This window comes from Saimiri boliviensis, chromosome 11, assembly GCF_048565385.1.
Source record: "Saimiri boliviensis isolate mSaiBol1 chromosome 11, mSaiBol1.pri, whole genome shotgun sequence".
In the NCBI taxonomy this organism is placed as follows: domain Eukaryota; kingdom Metazoa; phylum Chordata; class Mammalia; order Primates; family Cebidae; genus Saimiri; species Saimiri boliviensis.
Window position 1 is genome coordinate 31,038,898 of NC_133459.1, and position 18,246 is coordinate 31,057,143.

The 18,246-nt window shown below is 55.0% G+C and overlaps 2 protein-coding genes across 3 annotated transcripts in view; one reads left to right on the forward strand and one right to left on the reverse strand.

The window, feature by feature from the left end:
- Positions 1–1,601, forward strand: part of HDAC1 (histone deacetylase 1) — a 46,923-nt gene extending 45,322 nt beyond the window's left edge. For both annotated transcript variants that reach the window (XM_010348133.3, XM_074380455.1), the window contains exons 12-14: positions 71–223; positions 682–730; positions 1,001–1,601. In XM_010348133.3, the coding sequence (XP_010346435.2) occupies positions 71–223; positions 682–730; positions 1,001–1,028 (230 nt within the window). In that variant the 3' untranslated portion in view covers positions 1,029–1,601. The remainder of the gene's footprint in view (positions 1–70; positions 224–681; positions 731–1,000) is intronic.
- A 200-nt stretch (positions 1,602–1,801) lies between these two features.
- On the reverse strand, positions 1,802–4,214 carry MARCKSL1 (MARCKS like 1). The gene is made up of 2 exons (XM_003937564.4): positions 3,918–4,214; positions 1,802–3,069 (listed from the first exon to the last, which is right to left on the reverse strand). The coding sequence occupies exons 1-2, from the start codon at positions 4,002–4,004 to the stop codon at positions 2,563–2,565; spliced, it is 594 nt and encodes a 197-aa protein (XP_003937613.1). The 5' UTR covers positions 4,005–4,214; the 3' UTR covers positions 1,802–2,562.
- Between the last annotated feature and the right edge of the window lie 14,032 nt (positions 4,215–18,246).

Below are 18,246 nucleotides of genomic sequence, written 5' to 3' on the forward strand. Positions count from 1 at the left end.
CACTGGGCACAGATGCTGGGCTAGGTCAGCACCCGCCTGCCTCTCACCCATGCTTCCCACTCCTGCCCAGTCTGCTCCTCTGACAAACGAATTGCCTGTGAAGAAGAGTTCTCAGACTCTGAAGAGGAGGGAGAGGGGGGCCGCAAGAACTCTTCCAACTTCAAAAAAGCCAAGAGAGTCAAAACAGAGGATGAAAAAGAAAAAGAGCCAGAGGAGAAGAAAGGTGGGTTTGGGTTCGGCCGGGACTTGGGTCTTGAGACTGGAAGGATGAATCTATGTAGGGCAGTGGGAGGAGGGAGTGACTCAGGCCCTGCCAGCTCCTGTGGGGCTCTTCCTCAGCTCCTTGAGCCTTTCAGTGGCTCCCAGAAGTGGCAGGGCCCACAGAACAATGAACTTCTACTGGCTGAGTTCAGTTCTCACATACCACCCAACCCCTTTTCCCAGCACTGCACCCCAGTTTCCCAGGGGGCTACCTCCACCCACTGGGTTCTGGCTGTAGCAGGCTGGGAAACCGGTCCAGCCTGTTCTCAACAGGGCTCACTGGGAGGACCAGGGATGGGCTTTTCTCTTTCGTATGTCCAGTGAGCTGGAGTGTTGGGGAAGGGGTCTTAGGGTAAATGAAGACCTCATGGGTCTTTCGAGAGGGGCTGCCCTTAGCCATCCTGTACTTTTATGTTCTAGAAGTCACAGAAGAGGAGAAAACCAAGGAGGAGAAGCCCGAAGCCAAAGGGTGAGGAAGGAGCTGCCTGTGGCCATCTCCCTGGCATTGGAGCACCAGCCCCTCTGTCCCACCACTCTGAGGAAAGGCACAGGGACAGCTGGTCCAGCTTACAAAGGCCTCTTTCAGGGAGCAGTCTGTCTGTCTCTGCAGTTCTAAGCAGAGCTAGGAAGCTCCAGCCCCCAGTAGTCACCTGGGATCCTGTGGAAGTCACAGTGTCTGCACTTTTGCCCCGAAGCTCTGGGGTGGGTCATCTCATGCCAGTCTCTGCTTTCTCCACAGGGTCAAGGAGGAGGTCAAGTTGGCCTGAGCAGACCTCTCCAGCTTTGGCTTCCTGCTGAGTCCCTCACCTTTCTCCTCCAACCCCTCAGATTTTATATTTTCTATTTCTGTGTATTTATATAAAAATTTATTAAATATAAATATCCCCAGGGACAGAAACCAAGGCTCTGAGCCCAGGGCAGCTGTACTGTTCTTTCAGGAACTGCCTTGCCACCCATCTTAACTTTGAACCACAAAGGGTGCCAGGTCTAAGTGAAAGGGATACTTTTATGCAATCATAAGACAAAATCCTGAAATGCCAAGTGCCTGCTTAGTAGCTTTGGAAAGGTGCCCTCATTGAACATTATAGAAGGGGTGGCTGGGTCTTCAAGGATCTCCTGTTCTTTCAGGCTCCTAAGGTAACATCAGCCATTTTTAGATTGGTTCTGTTTTCATACCTTCCCACTGGCCTCAAGTCAGCCAAGAAAGTCACACTGCCTGCCCTCTGTCTTCCCCTAATTCTGCAGGTGGAGGTTGGTAGTCTAGTTTTCCTTTTTGAGATACTATTTTCATTTTTGTGAGCCTCTTTGTAATAAAATGGTACATTTCTATATCCTCCTGAGCTTGTTTCTTACGTGTCTGAATTGGTTTCAACTCTTACTTCCCTGCCCTTCTGGTGTCCATGAGTATTGGGGCAACCCCCTGAACAAGAAAACCCCGTAGAACTTACCTGCCTGCCTTAACTCTTCCCTCGAGGCTTGAGGTGAACTAGTTGCCACCAATCTTCTCACCCTACCCACAGACCACTCATTAAAGCACCACTAAAGGGACGACATTTATTCCTTTTCCAAATGTTACAGTAAAACCAGGTGGAAGAGAATGGTTTTAGCAGTTAGAAAAAAAAAAAAAAGTACAAATCTGGGGTTTGGCCATTAAAAGTTATTTACAACAATGGGAGAAGAAAAGACAACAAGAAGTTGTTTCACGTTACAGACCTCCCCCACCCCAAAGCCTAATACTTGCTTACCAAGTCAAAAAAGAGACACAGTTGATTCACAAGCTGGAGGTTTGAACTTGAGTAAGACATTTATAAAAACCTAGACAGGGCAGTGTCCTCCCCAGCCCAGGTGCCACTAGGCACAGCACAAGAGACTAAAAACAACAGGGGAAGGCTGGACACTCAAGGTTTGGGAGTATAAGCACCCCACTTCTGGCTCAGGGATTTGGGGAGTCGGGTAAACAAAACCTACTTGGAAAAGAATTGGGGAAGAAAACCAACAACTGCCTTATGCAGGGGTGGGGACAGGGAAGGAGGTAGGGCCAGGGACAGGAGCATTTCACATCACTAACCTAACTTGGGAAGCTGTAAGGGACCATCTTCAACTGGCCTTAAGAGGAGAACCAGATGGCTGATGGGAGAATCCACAGGAGGGAGAGGAGGAAAGGGAACGTGGCTGGGAGGAGGCGATAGCCCCTTCCTTTCTGGGCACAGGAAGGCAGCCAGGGCACCAGGTCCAGGCAGTGACCTCACAAGGACAGCACAGTTTTTGCAGCTTAGAGATCACCCACCTGCCCCCACCTAGCTACTCATTCTGCTCAGCGCTGGCTGGTGTCGGGCCACTCTCCGGCCCTGAGGGAGTGGATGGCTCTGTAGCCTGGGGCCCTGCCTCTTCTTCTGAGGCCACACTAGCCTCTGCCCCCTTGGCCTGGGGCTCCTGGCTCTCAGGGGTGGCAGCAGCCTTCCCTTCCTGGGCAGTGCCCTCGCCCTCGTCGCTGCAGGCACCAATCTCCCCCTGCTCCTGCTCGTCCTCTGTGGGTGAGGAGGCAGAAGAATCACCCCCACCCTCCTTCCGATTTCTCTTGAAGGACAGGCCGCTCAATTTGAAAGGCTTCTTGAAAGAGAATTTCTTCTTCTTCTTGGGGGTCTCCTTGGGGGGGACCTCCCCCTTGGCCTCAGCACCCTGGCTAGGGGGTGCTGGCTCGATGGCATCGCCAGTGGCCCCTGCTGCCTCATCTGTTCCGTTCACGGGGGGCGACTCCCCTTCACCCTTGGGGGATAAGTCTCCATTGCTTTTCACGTGGCCATTCTCCTGCAGGGCAGAGGGGACAGCAATGAGGGCAGGGCTTCCCCCTCCCCCAGCCCGCTTCTGATCCCCTCTAGATGAAGCGGTCCCTGATTCGATTCTACTGCAACCCGAAAGTCTGGCTTCAGCCTCACCCGACACCTAGGATCCCGTCAGACACCTCCCTCTCGCCCCTCACGAGTGCGCGGGGACCGAGCGCGCAGAGGCCGCGACCGGCAGGAGGCGCTGGGGTCCTGTGGCCCCCACCCCCGTCCCCCGGGGCGCGCTCTCTATTCCGCGAGGAACCGCTCCGGATCTTCTGTGCGGATCCCGGGCAGGCGGGCGAGCCGTTCTAGGAGACATTGGGCGGGAAGCCGCCCCAGGGCGCTGTCTCTCTGCACCTGGACGGCCTATTTTCCCAGCCTCCCGCTTTGTGTAAATGGCCCCCACCCACCCCAGGCTCTCCCACATCTCGGCTCCCCCTTAAAAAAAAAAAAAAGACCGTGGGCCACCAAGGTCGGGTTCGCGGGTGGAGTGCGCTCCCCGCCGGGCCCCAGCTCCGCGGCCCCTGGGCGCCCCCTTGGCGTGGCCCAGCAGCGCCTTTGTTCCCCGCGCGGCACTCGGGGCGGCCCGGGGGCAGCGCCGGGGGCCGGGGCCTCGAACAAAGAAGGCGGCGGGGCCCGGCCGGCGCCCCCTCCCCGCCCCTCCCCTCGCTTCGCCCGCGGGGGCTGCGGCGCCGAGAACAAAGGGACCGGGCGGGGGAGGGGGCGCCGCGTGTCCCGGGCCGGACAAAGCGCGCGGCCCCGGCCCCGGGCCCTAGAGGGGGAGAGGTACGAGGGGAGGGGGCTGGCGCCGGCCGGGCCGAGCGTACCCACCTGGCCGTTGGCCTTCGCGGGGGAAGCGCCTGCTGCCTCCTCGGCGGTCACGTCGCCCCGGGGAGCCTTGGAGCTCTGGCTACCCATGATGGGGGTCTGCTGTGGGGCGCCCGGAGCCGCCCCGGGCTCGCGCCGCAGGGGATAGTACGGCGGGGTCGGCCCGGCCGGCAGAGGGGTGGGGCTGGCGCCCGAGGGGGAGGGGTGCCGGGGGAAGCCGAGCTGCACCTCCGCTTCTCGGCCGACCCGCTAGCTGCGCCCACTACCGCTCCGCTCCGCGCCAGAATGCCGCCCGCCGCCCGCCGAGTTGCCTATATATACGCGCCTGAGCTCGGGGCGGGGCCGGACATTTAAATAAGCGCCCAATCGAGGGGCGGAGGCGGGGTCGCCTCGCAGGCCCCACTTGCGCAGCAGGCGACGCTGGCGGTCGGGTCCCCCCACCCCACCCGACTCCCAGGGGCAGGTAGAATCTCGTGTGGGCCGGAGCGAGGCCAGTCCTCCCGCGGGCTGGGCGGGGCCGGGCGGGGGGCCTAGAGGAAGCGGACGGGCAGTCATTCCTTCCTCTCCGCTCCACCTCCCAGGGTGGGCGCCCCCGCAGCCTGGAGTGGCCCCCAGCGCCTTGGTCCTGCAGCTGCTGTCAGTCTCTCGCTCGAACCCTTCGAAGGGCTCACGCCACGAGACTCGTCAGATGGCCGATCCTGAATTATGCTCCAGAAAATGTGGCCATAGAAGCCGCAGGGCCCCTGCCCTGGGCTTGGCAACCCCTCTGGCCTGTAGAGCGGTCGGAGGTCACACCCACGTCCCTGCTTGCCTGCCGCGGCCAGCGGGGGAGCGGGGTGGGAGGGGGGTGGGGGGAATCTGACCTGCCTCGAGGTTGCTCTCGTCAGACTAGGGAGGCCTGTCCCTCATTCCTCCTTTCAGTCCCTTGATGACCATTCTGAATGAGGACAGACAGATTTGCATTCAGCCCCTCCTGCCCTCAGACTGGACCCACTGTAAAGTCCCATGTAGGGGATTCTGTGACCTTGACGGGCGGGCATCTCCATCCCCGTTGGAAGCTCAGAGGCATTGGCGACCTGTCGGACTTAGCTCTGGTCCTTCCTCTTTACCCCACATACAGCTCTGCTCCCGTAAGTCAGGGTGCCCTAGGCCCGCAGAGGAACCCCAGCTGGGGACTCAACAAACCTCGAAACACCCCAGTTTCTGAAAGCGAGGGACAGGATGCCACCAAGGGTCCCTCCCAGGGACAGCCCCTGAGGACAGCCCCCAAGGCTGCTCAGCCAAGCCTCCCACCCTGCCCAAGAGCAAGAAAGCCTGGAGGCAGGGTGGGGGTGGCTGGAGACTCCCTAGCTCTGGTCCTCTGCCGCCTCTCCTTCTGCTGGCCTGGATAGGCTGGTGGGAACCCCAGAGTCCTGGCCGGCCCCGGCATGTCTGTGTCCAGCTGCCTGCCCTCAGCCCCCAGGAGGAAAGGGATGGAGGCTGGAGGAAGCAAAGTGTTGCAAATACAAGGCTGCATCCCAGCCAGCTCAGCAAGTCTATCCCCTCCCTCCTACGGGCGAAGCCTCCTGGGAGGCCTGAGGCTGTGAAGTGTGGAGACACCCTAGGGCCTGAGAAATTGGGAACTCCCCAGAGATCTGACCACAGAGGGTTGAGGTGGCTTCTAGATTCTGCACTCACTCCGGTATCCTCCATCCCCACCCCCACCCTGAGACTACAGAATACCCTCAGCTACTCTCAGCTTCACTTGCCCCGACCCCTGCCTCATTTCACAGACTGGGACACAGAGGTTCAGGAAGAGAAAGTGACGTGCATAGCAGCTACCAGTAGCTGAGGGTGAGAAAAGGTTTGGAGAGATCTGATAACATGGGCCAAGGGCTGTAAGGAATCCCCTGGCAGAATTTCCTGTTGAGATCTGGGGCTGCCTGGTCAGAGTGGCAAGGGCTACTTTGGAACACGGAGAGGCACCGTGCCCCCACTGCAGCTCACTGAAAATACGGTGACTTCTCCACCGGCTGCCACTAAGGGATGGATGTCATGACCTGCTCTCTGTCTCAGCCACAATGGGGAACCCACAATGCTGCCAGGCGCTGCCCGCACCGGCTGGCCGGGCTCAGATGGAGGGAGGGTGTGTGAGTCTTGGAGGGGTTGGGGGTCAGAGGTTAAGAGCAGAACCTAAGGCTTCTGATCCCCAGGCACTGCCTGGCAGGGATGAGAGGCAAATCTTCCCAAGGAGCCCAGGAGGAGCAGCAAGGAGCGTCAGGGTGAAAGACCCTAAGTCCCCAGAACCCTAGAGGGAGTCTGGTCCCCAGGGGAGGCTCTGCGTCCCCACCAGACATCCCAGGAGGCTGGGGAAGGGGGTGGCTGGGAGCCTCAGCCCTCAGCAAATCCAGGTACCAGCAGAATCTGACTTCTGGAAGAGGCAAGAGGTTTAGGATGCTTCAGGGTGGGGGTGGGAGGGTTCAGCAGCCCCACGGCCTCCTCCGTCCACACTGCGGCTCCTTCCTCCCCAGCTGCTGCCAACCCAGACAATGCGCCCATTGTTCTGCGTCTCCGGGAGCCTGTGTGCAACTGTGTGTATCTGTTTCTCTCTGTGTGCGACTGTGTGTATTGCTCTGTGTCCGTGAGACTTTCTGGCTGTGTGTGTGTGCCCAGGTGTGCACGTTTGTGGTTGTGTGCGTCTGCATCTTTGTTCGGCCCTGTACATTCGAGGGTGAAGGAGACAGCGTGGTGATCCTGGTGACAGACTCACTGGGTATGTGCCTGCCCTTCCTTGAGACTGTTGGTGACTGTGTCTGAGAGTGTGAAACTATGAGTGTGTGGCTGTATGAGAGAATATCTATGGGCGGGGCGTGGTGGCTCACGCCTGTAATCCTAGTGCTTTGGGAGGCTTAAGCCCAGAGTTCGGGGAATATCTGAGTGTGTGGAGAAAAGAGTGGCTCCTTTATGTCTGGGTGAATGTTCCCATGGGGGGCTGCATGTGTCGCTGTGGTGGTCAGAACCACACGTTTGAGGTGTGGGCTTTTGCCAGGATGGAGTGACAGGGAAAGGAGGAATGGGGAGGACAGGGTGACTCTGTGATGGATGGGGGAAGGGAAGCTGCAGAGACCAGAGACCCCACGTTCATCTGTCCCTCATCTGTTCCAGTTCTCCTCATAAGGACTCTGGCCCTGACCCTGGCCTGAGATGCTCCCAGCCTTGCCATGAGTCAGGCACCAACAGCAGGGGATGAATTTCCCCGGCAGGAAATCTGGGGCCTCTGGGGAGATGCCGGGCAGGGCTGAAGATGGAAAGCGGGGACAGCAGAAGTGATGCCCCACGAAGAAGGCTGGGGATATTTTGAGGCCTCTCAGGCCCCAAAACCTTGTGTCAAGGACCAGATTAGATGCCAGGGGAGGTGTGAATGGACAATATGTAGGTAGAGATGGAGGGGTGGGCCTTCCTAGTGGAAGGACTGGCATATGTAAAGGCCTCGAGTTGGGAAGAGACATCAGAGGTCCCAACGGAGGCCTTATGGAACGGCGACTAGGCACAGCTCCAGTCCCCATCTCCTTCTGGGGGGCATCAGCTGGACCTGGAGACCTCAGTTCTTGCCCCAAGTCAGCCTCTTCCTGCTGTCACCGTGAGCCTGTCCTCTCTCCTCTTTGGCCTCAGTTTGCTCATCTGTACAGTGAGAGGTTTGGTCCTGTGATTCATAGTTGCAAATACTGACTGGAGTTTCTCTTTCTGCTCACGCTTAGACATCTAAGAGTAAGTGGTGAGTCAGTCAGGGTCCCAGCCCTCAGGGGTTTCCCGTGGTGGGGTGGGAGAGAAGAGACAGGCCATGTCGTAGGGGAGAAGAAAGCCAGATCCAGCATTACATGAAGGACCTGTGGGCTGCCTGGAGGTGGAAGAGCATGAAGAGCTCAGAGCAGGACAGATTGGGAACAGGAACGGTAGGTACAAGGGTGCAGAGGTAAAGAGAGGCCTTTTTTGGAGAAAGGTTTGGAAGATGGGATCCCTAGGATTTGGTAACTGGCTGGGTGCAGGGACTGGATGCTGCTGCCACCTGCTCTTCTGTTCATGGTGACAGTGGGTGAACTGGGCCTGTCAGCAGAGATAGGCCATCAAAGGGAAAAAGAACGTGGGAAGGAGTTGCTGAATCTAGCCTTGTTGCATTTGCAGCCTCCAAGGAAGATTCAGGGGAATGACCAGAAGGCAGCCTGAAGTCAGTATACTTCACCACGTGGACATGCAACCATATTTCCTGAGCCAAAGGCTAGGGCCTAAATTCTGACTAGTGACCTTACAGGGACAATGAACAGAAGGTTTAAGTCAGGACTGACCTCTGGAAATCTGGGCCTCTGATTGCTGCCAATAAGAGGGTAATGGCAGCCAAGCTGTGCATAGGACGCCCAGGAGGTGCCTGGGTGGCAGGAGCACTGCACTGGTGGGGCAGCAGCAGGAGAGGGCCCTGGGAAGGAGCCAGCAGCAGACTAGGGACAGGAGAAAGCCTGGAGTGCAGACCAGCGGGAAGAATCTTTAAAAAGTAGGAAGTGGGCAGAGCGCATCCCAACACTTTGGGAGGCCAAGGTGGGCAGATCGCTTGAGGCCAGGAGTTCAAGACCAGCCTGGCCAACATGGTGAAACCCCACGTCTATCAAAATATACAAAAATTAGTTGGGCCGGGCGCGGTGGCTCAAGCCTGTAATCCCAGCACTTTGGGAGGCCGAGGTGGGTGGATCACGAGGTCAAGAGATCGAGACCATCCTGGTCAACATGGTGAAACCTCGTCTCTACTAAAAATACAAAAAAAAAAAAAAAAAAAAAAATTAGCTGGGCATGGTGGCACGTGCCTGTAATCCCAGCTACTCAGGAGGCTGAGGCAGGAGAATTGCTTGAACCCAGGAGGCGGAGGTTGCGGTGAGCCGAGATCGTGCCATTCCACTCCAGCCTGGGTAACAAGAGTGAAACTCCGTCTCAAAAAAAAAAAAAAAAAAAAAAAATTAGTTGGGTGTGATGGCACATACCTGTAGCCATCACACCCAACTAACTTTTGCAGTGAGCAGAGATCACGCCATTGCACTCTAATCTGGGTGACAGAATGAAAATTAAAAAAAAAAAAAAAAAAAAAAGCAAAAGGCAGGAATGAAGGCAGGGTATGGTGCCTCACACCTGTAATTCCAGCACTTTGGGAGGCCAAGACAGGAGGATTGCTTGAGCCCAGAAGTCTAGGACCAACCTGGGCTATAACATAGCAAGACCTCATCTCTACAAAAAATAAGATAGGCCAGGTACAGTGGCTCATGCCTGTAATCCCAGCACTTTGGGAGGCTGAGGCAGGCGGATCACATGAGGCCAGGAGTTAAAGACCAGCCACGGCCAACAAGGTAAAACCCTGTCTCTACCAAAAATACAAAAATTAGGCCGGGCGCGGTGGCTCAAGCCTGTAATCCCAGCACTTTGGGAGGCCGAGGCGGGTGGATCACGAGGTCGAGAGATTGAGACCAACCTGGTCAACATGGTGAAACCCCATCTCTACTAAAAATACAAAAAATTAGCTGGGCATGGTGGTGCGTGCCTGTAATCCCAGCTACTCAGGAGGCTGAGGCAGGAGAATTGCCTGAACCCAGGAGGCGGAGGTTGTGGTGAGCCGAGATCGTGCCATTGCACTCCAGCCTGGGTAACAAGAGCGAAACTCCGTCTCAAAAAAAAAAAAAAAAAAATTAGCCAGGCGTGGTGGTGTGCACCTGTAATCCCAGCTACTTGGGATGCTGAGGGATGGCAGAGTGGTGGAGGTTGCAGTGAGCCGAGATGGTGCCACTGCACTCCAGTGTGGGCAACAGAGTAAAACTGTCTCAAAAGTAAATGAATAAATGTTTTTAAAGGCAGGAAGAACATACAGTAATCACCATCACTGCTGCCGGCGTTGGTTGCATGCTTGTTGTATGCCAAGCCCTGTGCCAGCTGCTTTCCACATGTTCCCTCTGACCCTGTGAGATGTGTTCCACCATTGTCCCCATTTCCAGAGGAGGAAAGAAGGCCAGAACTAGGGGAAGGTGGTTTTCGAGAGCACTGAGGCGCTTGTCGTGCTAGGGCCAGCTGGAGGCATCCAGGGCAGGTTCCGAGCCCCAGGCCAAGAGGAGCTGCCAGAGGTGTTGGCAAGGAGAGCCGGGCAACTGCAGGGTCTGCCCCCAGGGGCTGGACTCTGCAGAACCACCGCTGCTTCTCACGCCTGGGCTCCCTGACTCCTGGTATGGTTGTCAGCAAGACCCAGGTACACAGCGTCCCTGCCAGTGACAGACCTTGAACCCTGCTCTGGATACGGGGGCACCTCAGGGGCCCTTCACTGGGAACTGCCATTCAGACAATGGCCAACTCATAAGGACAGGGATTTTGAAAGTTTCTTTCAGAATTCTAGGCCACCGAGACCTTTTCTTTCTCCCTTTCCCTCCCACTTCCCCTGGTTGTGTGTGTGCGTGCACGTGCACACACGTGTATATGTGTGGTGGTTGCCTAGACTGGATGAGGCCCAGCCACTATCTGATAGAGCTGTCTCTCTGGGGCTCAGTTTCCCCAGTAGCAAAGAGGCCTGTAATCCCAGCTCACCTGCTGACCTCCCCCAGGCTTGATGAGGTCACCAGAAATTCAACCCAGTTTATCTGGGCTGCCTGGAGCCTACCCTCTCCTCCTCCTCACCTCTCTCTGACTTTCAGTTTCTTTACAGATCCTGGGTGCCTTTGGAAAAGGAGTGGCCAAACCAGTGGAACATGGGTTGCTTACAAATTTCCAACCAAAATCCCCCCCTTATGGGAAGTCCCTTCAAAAGAGAAACTGGACCGGGCATGGTGGCTCCTGCTTGTAATCCCAGCATTTTGGGAGGCTGAGGCAGGCGGATTACCAGAGGTCAGGAATTCGAGCAGCCTGGCCAACATGGTGAAACCCCGTCTCTACTAAAAATACAAAATTAGCCGGGCATGGTGGCGCATGCCTGTAATCCCAGCTACTAGGGAGGCTGAGGCAGGAGAATCACTTGAACCCAGGAGGTGAAGGTTGCAGTGAGCCAAGATCGCCCTATTGCACTCCAGCCTGGACAACCAGAGCAAAACTCCATCTCAAAACCACAACAACAAAAAAAGAAACTGAAACTCCCTCCCAGCCTAGTCCCCAGTCCCGCCCCTTTCTACATCACCCCAACCTCACCCCACCACCTCTCCTATTCTGCCTCTTTCCCTAAATGATCCAAGCCCACACTACTCTACCTTCCAGCTTTGCAGCCCTGGACAGGTTCCCTTCCCCTCGCTAGCCCCATTTGCCCACTCTAAAATGAAGACACTGGGAGCTGCTTCAGGTGGTTGTGAAGATTTGGTGAGGTATTGTGTTGAGGTGGTGGTCGTAGTGAAGAGCTGGCTCCACTGCCACTGCATGACTTTAGGTCCTCTCTGAGCCTCAGTATCCTCATCTATAAAATGGGAATGACAATAGTACTCCTTCTGTGGGGTTCTTGTGAAATATATGAGTTAGCAGCATCAAGGAATGTCCTTAAAACCCAGAGGAGCAGACCACCCTGGAGGATTTCAATAATGTTCCTCGGCTGCTACATAAAATTCCGGGGCAGGTGCCTAACACAAAGTTGGTGCTCAACAGTTTCCCATTCTCGTCCTCTCTCCTCTTTCTGCCCTGGGGAGGGGAGCTGGGAGCCTGGGATTGCCCTGAGTCAGCCCTGTGGCCCCTTGACCTCCCTGGGCTCTGGTGATCCTCTCACCTCAGCCTCCCAAGTAGCTGGGACTATAAGTGCACACCATCATGCCCAACTTTTTTTTTCCCATAGAGACAGGGTCTCGCCATGTTGCACAGGCTGGACTTCAAACTCCTGGACTCAAGTGATCCTCCCACTTTGGCCTCCCAAAGTGTTGGGATTAAAGGCGTGAGCCACTGCAACTGGCCTGAATCAATTTCTTAAATGAGAAAGAAATGTGCCTCTTCCTCAGAATCCTGAAGATTCTCTCCCTTTCCTCTTGCACCCCATAAGTGTCCCCTGGGACCTCCTTTTAGTGACTTTTTCCCAAGAAATATACTCTGGAATGTCCCCCCCGCCCCCACCCACACCCAAACACATACTTCATCTTTCTGTGCTCTCCTTAAATTCCCCTTATCTTTGTTTTTTGAGACGGAGTCTCACTCTATTGCCCAGGCTGGAGTGCAATGGCGCCATCTCGCCTCACTACAACCTCCACCTTCCGGAGTCAAATGATTCTCCAGCCTCAGCTTTCCGAGTAGCTGGGAAGACAGGCACCCATCACCATGCCCCACTAATTTTTGTATTTTTAGTAGAGATGGGGTTTCACCACGTTGGCCAGGCTGGTCTTGAACTCCTGACCTCAGGTGATCTGCCTGCCTCAGCCTCCCAAAGTGTTGAGATTACAGGCGTGAGCCATCATGCCTGGCCTACTCTTCTCTTAAAACCCAGATCAAACCACTCCTAAGGAGGTTTTCAGAGTCTCCAGGAGGAAGGACTGGCTCTTTCCACCATAGACTCCATTACTCTGGGCTTTGGGCTCAGCACCTCTCACACGTTACTTAAGTCCTCCACTGCCCAAGCCAGGAACCTGGATGATCTCAGCTCATTGCTCCTCTCCATGTCCACTGCCCTGGGAAGATGCTTCGTTCCCCTGGGCTGGGCTTTGTCATCTCCTTCTCACTGATCTCTCTGCCAACCAGCCCTGCCCCTCCGGACATTCTCCATTGTCTCAGAGTCACTTTCTTTCTTTCTTTCTTTTTTTGAGACAGAGTCTCGTTTTGTCACCAGGTGCCAGGCTCTAGTGCAGTGGTGGGATCTCGGCTTACTGCAACCTCTGCCTCCCGCGTTCAAGCAATTCTCCTGTCTCGGGCTCCCAAGTAGCTGGGATTACAGGCGTGTACCACATGCCCAGCTAATTTTTGTATTTTTTAGTAGAGATGGGGTTTCACCATGTTGGCCAGGATGGTCTCAATCTCTTGACTTCGTGATCTGCCTGCCTCGGCCTCCCAAAGTGCTGGGATTACAGGTGTGAGCCACCATGCCTGGTCTCAGAGTCACTTTCTAATAGAGGGTGCTCAGTGGCTATTTGTTGACAGACGAAGTAAATGAGGGAAGGAATAAATGAAGATGTGACAGAAATGTAAAAACAAATGTGCTCCCCTTGGATTTTAACCTTTCTCTTTTCTTTTTGAGATGGAGTCTTGCTCTATTACTAGGCTGCAGTGCAGTGGCTCACTGCAATCTCCACCTCCCGGGTTCAAGCTATTCCCCTGCCTCAACCTCCTAAGTAGCTGGGACTACAGGCTCGCACCACCATGCCTGGCTAACTTTTTTGTATTTTTAGTAGAGACAGGGTTTCACCATGTTGGCCAGGATGGTCTCAATCTCCTGACCTCGTGATCTGCTCAACTTGGCCTCCCAAAGTGCTGGGATTATGGGCGCGAGCCACCATGCCTGGCCAACCTTTTTTTTTTTTTTCTTTCTTTCTCTCTTTTTTTTTTTTTTTTTTTTTGAGATGGAGTCTCACTCTGTCGCCCAGGCTGGAGTGCAGTGGTGCAATCTCGGCTCACTGCAACTTCCATCTTCCACATTCAAACAATTCTCCTGCCCCAGCCTCTTGAGTAGCTGGGATTATAGGCGCCTGCCACCACGCCTGGCTACTTTTTGTATTTTTAGTAGAGATGGAGTTTCATCGTGTTGGTGAGGCTGGTCTCAAACTCCGGACCTCAGGTGATCCATCCGCCTCAGCCTCTCAAAGTGCTGGAATTACAGGCGTGAGCCACCATGTCCAGTGGATTTTAATCTTTCAGTGGCTCCCTACTGCTCTCAGGACAAAGTCCGAGCCTTACATTTAAGGTATTTGCTATCTGAGCCCCACAACACACTCTGGGCTTCTGACCAAGCCATAACTTTGTTCCCCTTCCTGCCTTTGCACAGAAAGTTTCCTCTGCCTGGCTGGCCTTCCCTGCCTTTGCCGTAATCGAGGCCAGAGATGATGAGGTCTGAACCCAAGTGGGAAGGGAGAGTTGGCCAGCACCCACAGGTCTTGAGCTCACTGTTCTTCCTATTCTCAGTGCTGGGGCTTAAGAGGGTGGCCTTGGAGTTGAAGTTCCAGGTGCCCATTAGAGTCCTGGTGGAGACATCAGCTGCCAGTTAATAGATAGAGTCTGGACTGCAGAGGAGAGGCCCCATCTCCAGGTAATTCATAGTTTGGGGGTGATCCCAAATTTGAAGCCAAAGTGCTCAATGGGATCCACTAGAGAGAAAGAGTGGCTCCAGAAGGGAAGGCAGAACCAGGCTGGGTGCAGTGGCTCACGCCTGTAATCCCAGCACTTTGGGAGGCTGAGGTGGGGGGATTGCTTGAGCCCAGGAGTTGGAGATCAGCCTGGGCAATGTAGCGAGACCCCCATCTCTAAAAGAAAAAAAAAAAAGGCAGAAGATATTTAGACTCCAATCAGGGGATCAGCTCATGGCCAATGAGCCAGGAGCAGGGGTGTCCTCAAGGCTGGAGGAAGAAATGGCTTTTGGAGGGAGTGATCTACCATGTTAAATGCCGCCAAAAGGCAGAGGAAAGGAGCAATGGGGACGTTCAGGAGCAGCAGCCGCAGGACTCAGGGAAGGATTCAATGTGGGAGTGGGGGGGTCGGAAGGCTGAGGGGTACCAAAGGTCTGGCTTGGAAAAATGGGCAGAAGGGGGTGCCAAGCCCCATGGAGGAAGCCTGGGGAAGAGCAGTGGCATGTGTGTGGAAATGGAGGGGTCGGTTTGGGCCAGGCTGAACCGAGGTGCCTTTGGGATCTCATTAGATCTATGGGCTGGAGAGGAATCTGTGTTGGAGAGAGAAAATGAGACCACTGACCACCCTCTCTCTCTCTTTTCTCTCTCCTGTATCTATGAGCCCATCTGTATGCTACTCTGAAATCTCTCTTTCCAGCCTAGATCTCTGTCCAGAACTCCTGGTGCCCTTAGAGGTCAGCCTGGATGTCCCATAGGGACAGACAAACAGACAAACAGGCCCCAGTGGACACAGATCAGAGAGGACAGAGTTGGAGGCAGGAAACCCAGGAGAGCGTCAACTGGACTGGTCCGGACAAAGGCAACAGTGGCCTGAACTAGGCGAGGGAAGAGGGCAGATCAGGAGAGGATGAAGTCTAAAGACATTCCTGGAGCAGAGAGTCCCACAGATGGAGACTGGGTTCTGCGTGAAGGCAGAGGGGCTGAAGGAGGGAGGGACGTGGCTGCTGCTCCTGAGGGCTGGGTGTGAGGCTGCCCTGAGCCGGCTTCATTTTAGGTGGAGCCCACCTGGCTGCCAGTCTCACCTGTTTATGTGCCTGAGAGCCCCGTAAGGGGCAGAGGATGCGTCACAGGGTTTTTTTGTTTTGTTTTAGACAGAGTATTGCCCTCGTCACTCAGGCTGGATTGCAGTTGTGTGATCTCGGCTCAAGGCAACCTCTGCCTTCGGAGTTCAAGTGATTCTCCTGCCTCCCAAGTAGCTGGGATTACAGGTGCCCAGCATCACACCTGGCTAATTTTTGTATTTTTAATAAAGACAGGGTTTCACCATGTTGGCCAGACTGGTCTCAAACTGCTGACCTCAGGCGATCCGCTTCCCTCGGTCTCCCAAAGTGCTGGGATTACAGGCATGAGCCACTACACCAGGCCCCTAAGGGGTCTTATGTGGGTGGGGAAGGGGGCTCCTGTTAAGCAGTGATTGGATGCGTCAGGGCAGCTCTTTTCCCTAGCCATCAACACCCTCTGCCAGACCTTTGCAAGGAGGCTTGGAGGGAGGGTGGGGGTGGGGGAGGGAGGAATTCCTCCAGGCCTCAGTCCTGGACAGGACCTGGGAGAGTGGGTAAGAGAGGGTGCAAGGACAGGTGCCTGAGGCCTCGGACCTAGTTAAGGGCCGGAGACCACTCGCCTTATCACGTCCCTCCCCTGCTTTAAACTTGTTCATGGCTCCATTTCTGCCTGGATAACAGCTTGTACCGGCTTTCAAGGTCTTTGAAGCTGTCCCTGAGTTGGCCTCATTTGAGGCCAAGCCCACTTGGCTGCCAGTCTCACAAATCCCCAAACCTTTCTCCACACTGCTCCCACCCTCGCCTGGAATGCAGCTCCCGGGCATGCCCACCTGTCAAGATCCAGCTCCAGGGACCCCTCCAGAAGACCTCCTGATCCACCAGATGATCCACTGTGCCCCAAACTAATGTCACCCTCCTACAACACTGTACTCAGCTGATGCAGGTCTCCTCTTAAGGTGGCACTTTAAGAGTCAGGAGAGCAGGAACCAGGCCTCTTCCCTCCAGTCTACACCGGGGGGGCTCATGGGCGGGGTGGGCTCGGTGGGAGGGTCAAGGGGTGATGGCAGATGCCCTCTCAGCCCTGTCGGTTTGGTCAACTCAGTGTGTGTGTTGATGGGACAAACTGAGATCCCCTCAAAGTAGAGAGAGCCAGAGTGAGGTTGCAGAGAATTTATTTGGAAAATGAAGGGCAGAACCACAGAGATCTCAGGAGGGAGGGCAAAGGGGACTCATCTTCGTCCACAGAGGGGACTCTGGATCATGCTGCATGTCTAGGCCATCTTCCTTCTCAGCCTAGCCTTGGCACTGGTCCCCCCCAGGATCATCATGCGATGGAGCCTGAAGCCTGTCTCCCCAAGTCCCTGTAAACAGACATCTGTGACACTTCTCTGGAGTCCCCAGGGCCCAGGGAGCATGGCTAGGCATGCCAGGCTGCCTGGGTTCAAATCCTGTCCTGCCATGAAGGCTGGGTGTCTTTGGACAAATGGTGTAACAGCGCTGAGCCTCCACCTCCTCATCTGAGGACACCGAGAATAATGAGGGTACCCACCTCATGGGGATCTGATGAGGCTTAAAGAAGAAAATGCATGCAGTTTTAGCACATAACCTGGCAAAGAGTAAATGTGCAATAATAGTAATTATTTGTTACTATTTTATCAAGAGACCTGGATTCTGGTCCCAGTTCTGCCACTGTTCCACCCCCCCACCCATGCCCAGTCCCCCGCCCCTGCCTGCCTGAGTTTCCGTCTATAAAGTAGGTGTTAATTGATTAAATGAGATAATGGATGCCAAAGAAGCTTCTGAGATGAGTGATTATTTCTGCCCTTTGAAGTTCACTTCCCCAAGGCTGCAGGGGGTTGTCACCCCCACTCTATCAGGTCTTTACTGGGCTCTCTGTCCAGGCAGGACCTGTTGCTGAAGGGCCAGCCCATCTCCTCCCTTCTGCCCACAAGGCAGAATGAGAGGAAAAGGCTGGGGTTGCTTCAGCAGAGACTGTGGTTAGACAGGACGAAGAACTTCCTTCCGGACTGCAGGATGCTGCCCTGGGAAGGAGCCAGAGGTCGTGGGACTGATGCCATTGGGGGGAGGAGTTGTTTCCAGGGGAATGGCCAGGCCCAGCCAGTTAAGCCAGAGTTATCCAGTGGCGTGAATCTGCTGCGCAGTGATCTCACTTCCAGAGACCCTGATGGGGCCCTGTTTAAACTGGCCCCAGGGCTCCCATGATCACAGAGACTACAGACAAAAAAGACACAGAAACACGATTCTCCAGGCACAGAGAGCCAGAGGCAAGTGGTCACCAACTAGACTACACTGTTCCCTCCACCCAGAACACTCCTTCCAGGCTCTGGAAGTGGCTGACTATCCTTCCTAGCCTAGTCTAAGACTCACCTCCTCAGAGGGGATCTCCCGACAATGCATGCATTCTTTCAGCATTTACTGTGCCTCAGCTATGTGTTAGGCACTGTTCTAACCTGTGAACAACACCTGGTCCCTGCCCATCCCGTATCAAGTAGCACCTGGCCCAGCCCTCTTCTCAAACATAACACACTGTTTCTCCAGATTATGGCCTGTCTCCCTACCAGAATGTATGCTCCATGAGGGCAGGGACCTCAACTGTTTGCTTCACCAGTATAAACCCAGTGAATAATTCAGCATATAAACCTGTCACAAACTACTAAAATAGGCCCGTGGTAAATATTTCTTTTTGTCTTTTTGAGACAAGGTCTGCTCAATTGCCCAGGCTGGAGGGCAGTGGTACGACCTCGGCTCACTGCAATCTCTGCCTCCTGGGCTCAAGTGACCCTCCCATCTTAGCCTCCCGAGTAGCTGACACTACAGGTACTCATCACCACACCTGGCTAATTTTTCCTATTTTTAGTAGAGATGGGGTTTCACCATGGACTCCTGGCCTCAAGCGATCTGCCCGCCTCAGCCTCCCAAAGTGCTGGGATTACAGGCGAGAGCCACCAGGCCTGGCCAAGCCCTTGATAAATATTTGTTGACTAAATAGACACAGAGATCAGAGACAAGACACATAGA

Coding starts and splice junctions, on each gene's coding strand:
- MARCKSL1 (XM_003937564.4), bottom strand. CDS start 4,004: ATGGGTAGCCAGAGCTCCAAGGCTCCCCGGGGCGACGTGACCGCCGAG. Junction 3,070..3,917: donor CCGCGAAGGCCAACGGCCAG/GTGGGTACGCTC, acceptor TCTGCCCTGCAG/GAGAATGGCCACGTGAAAAG.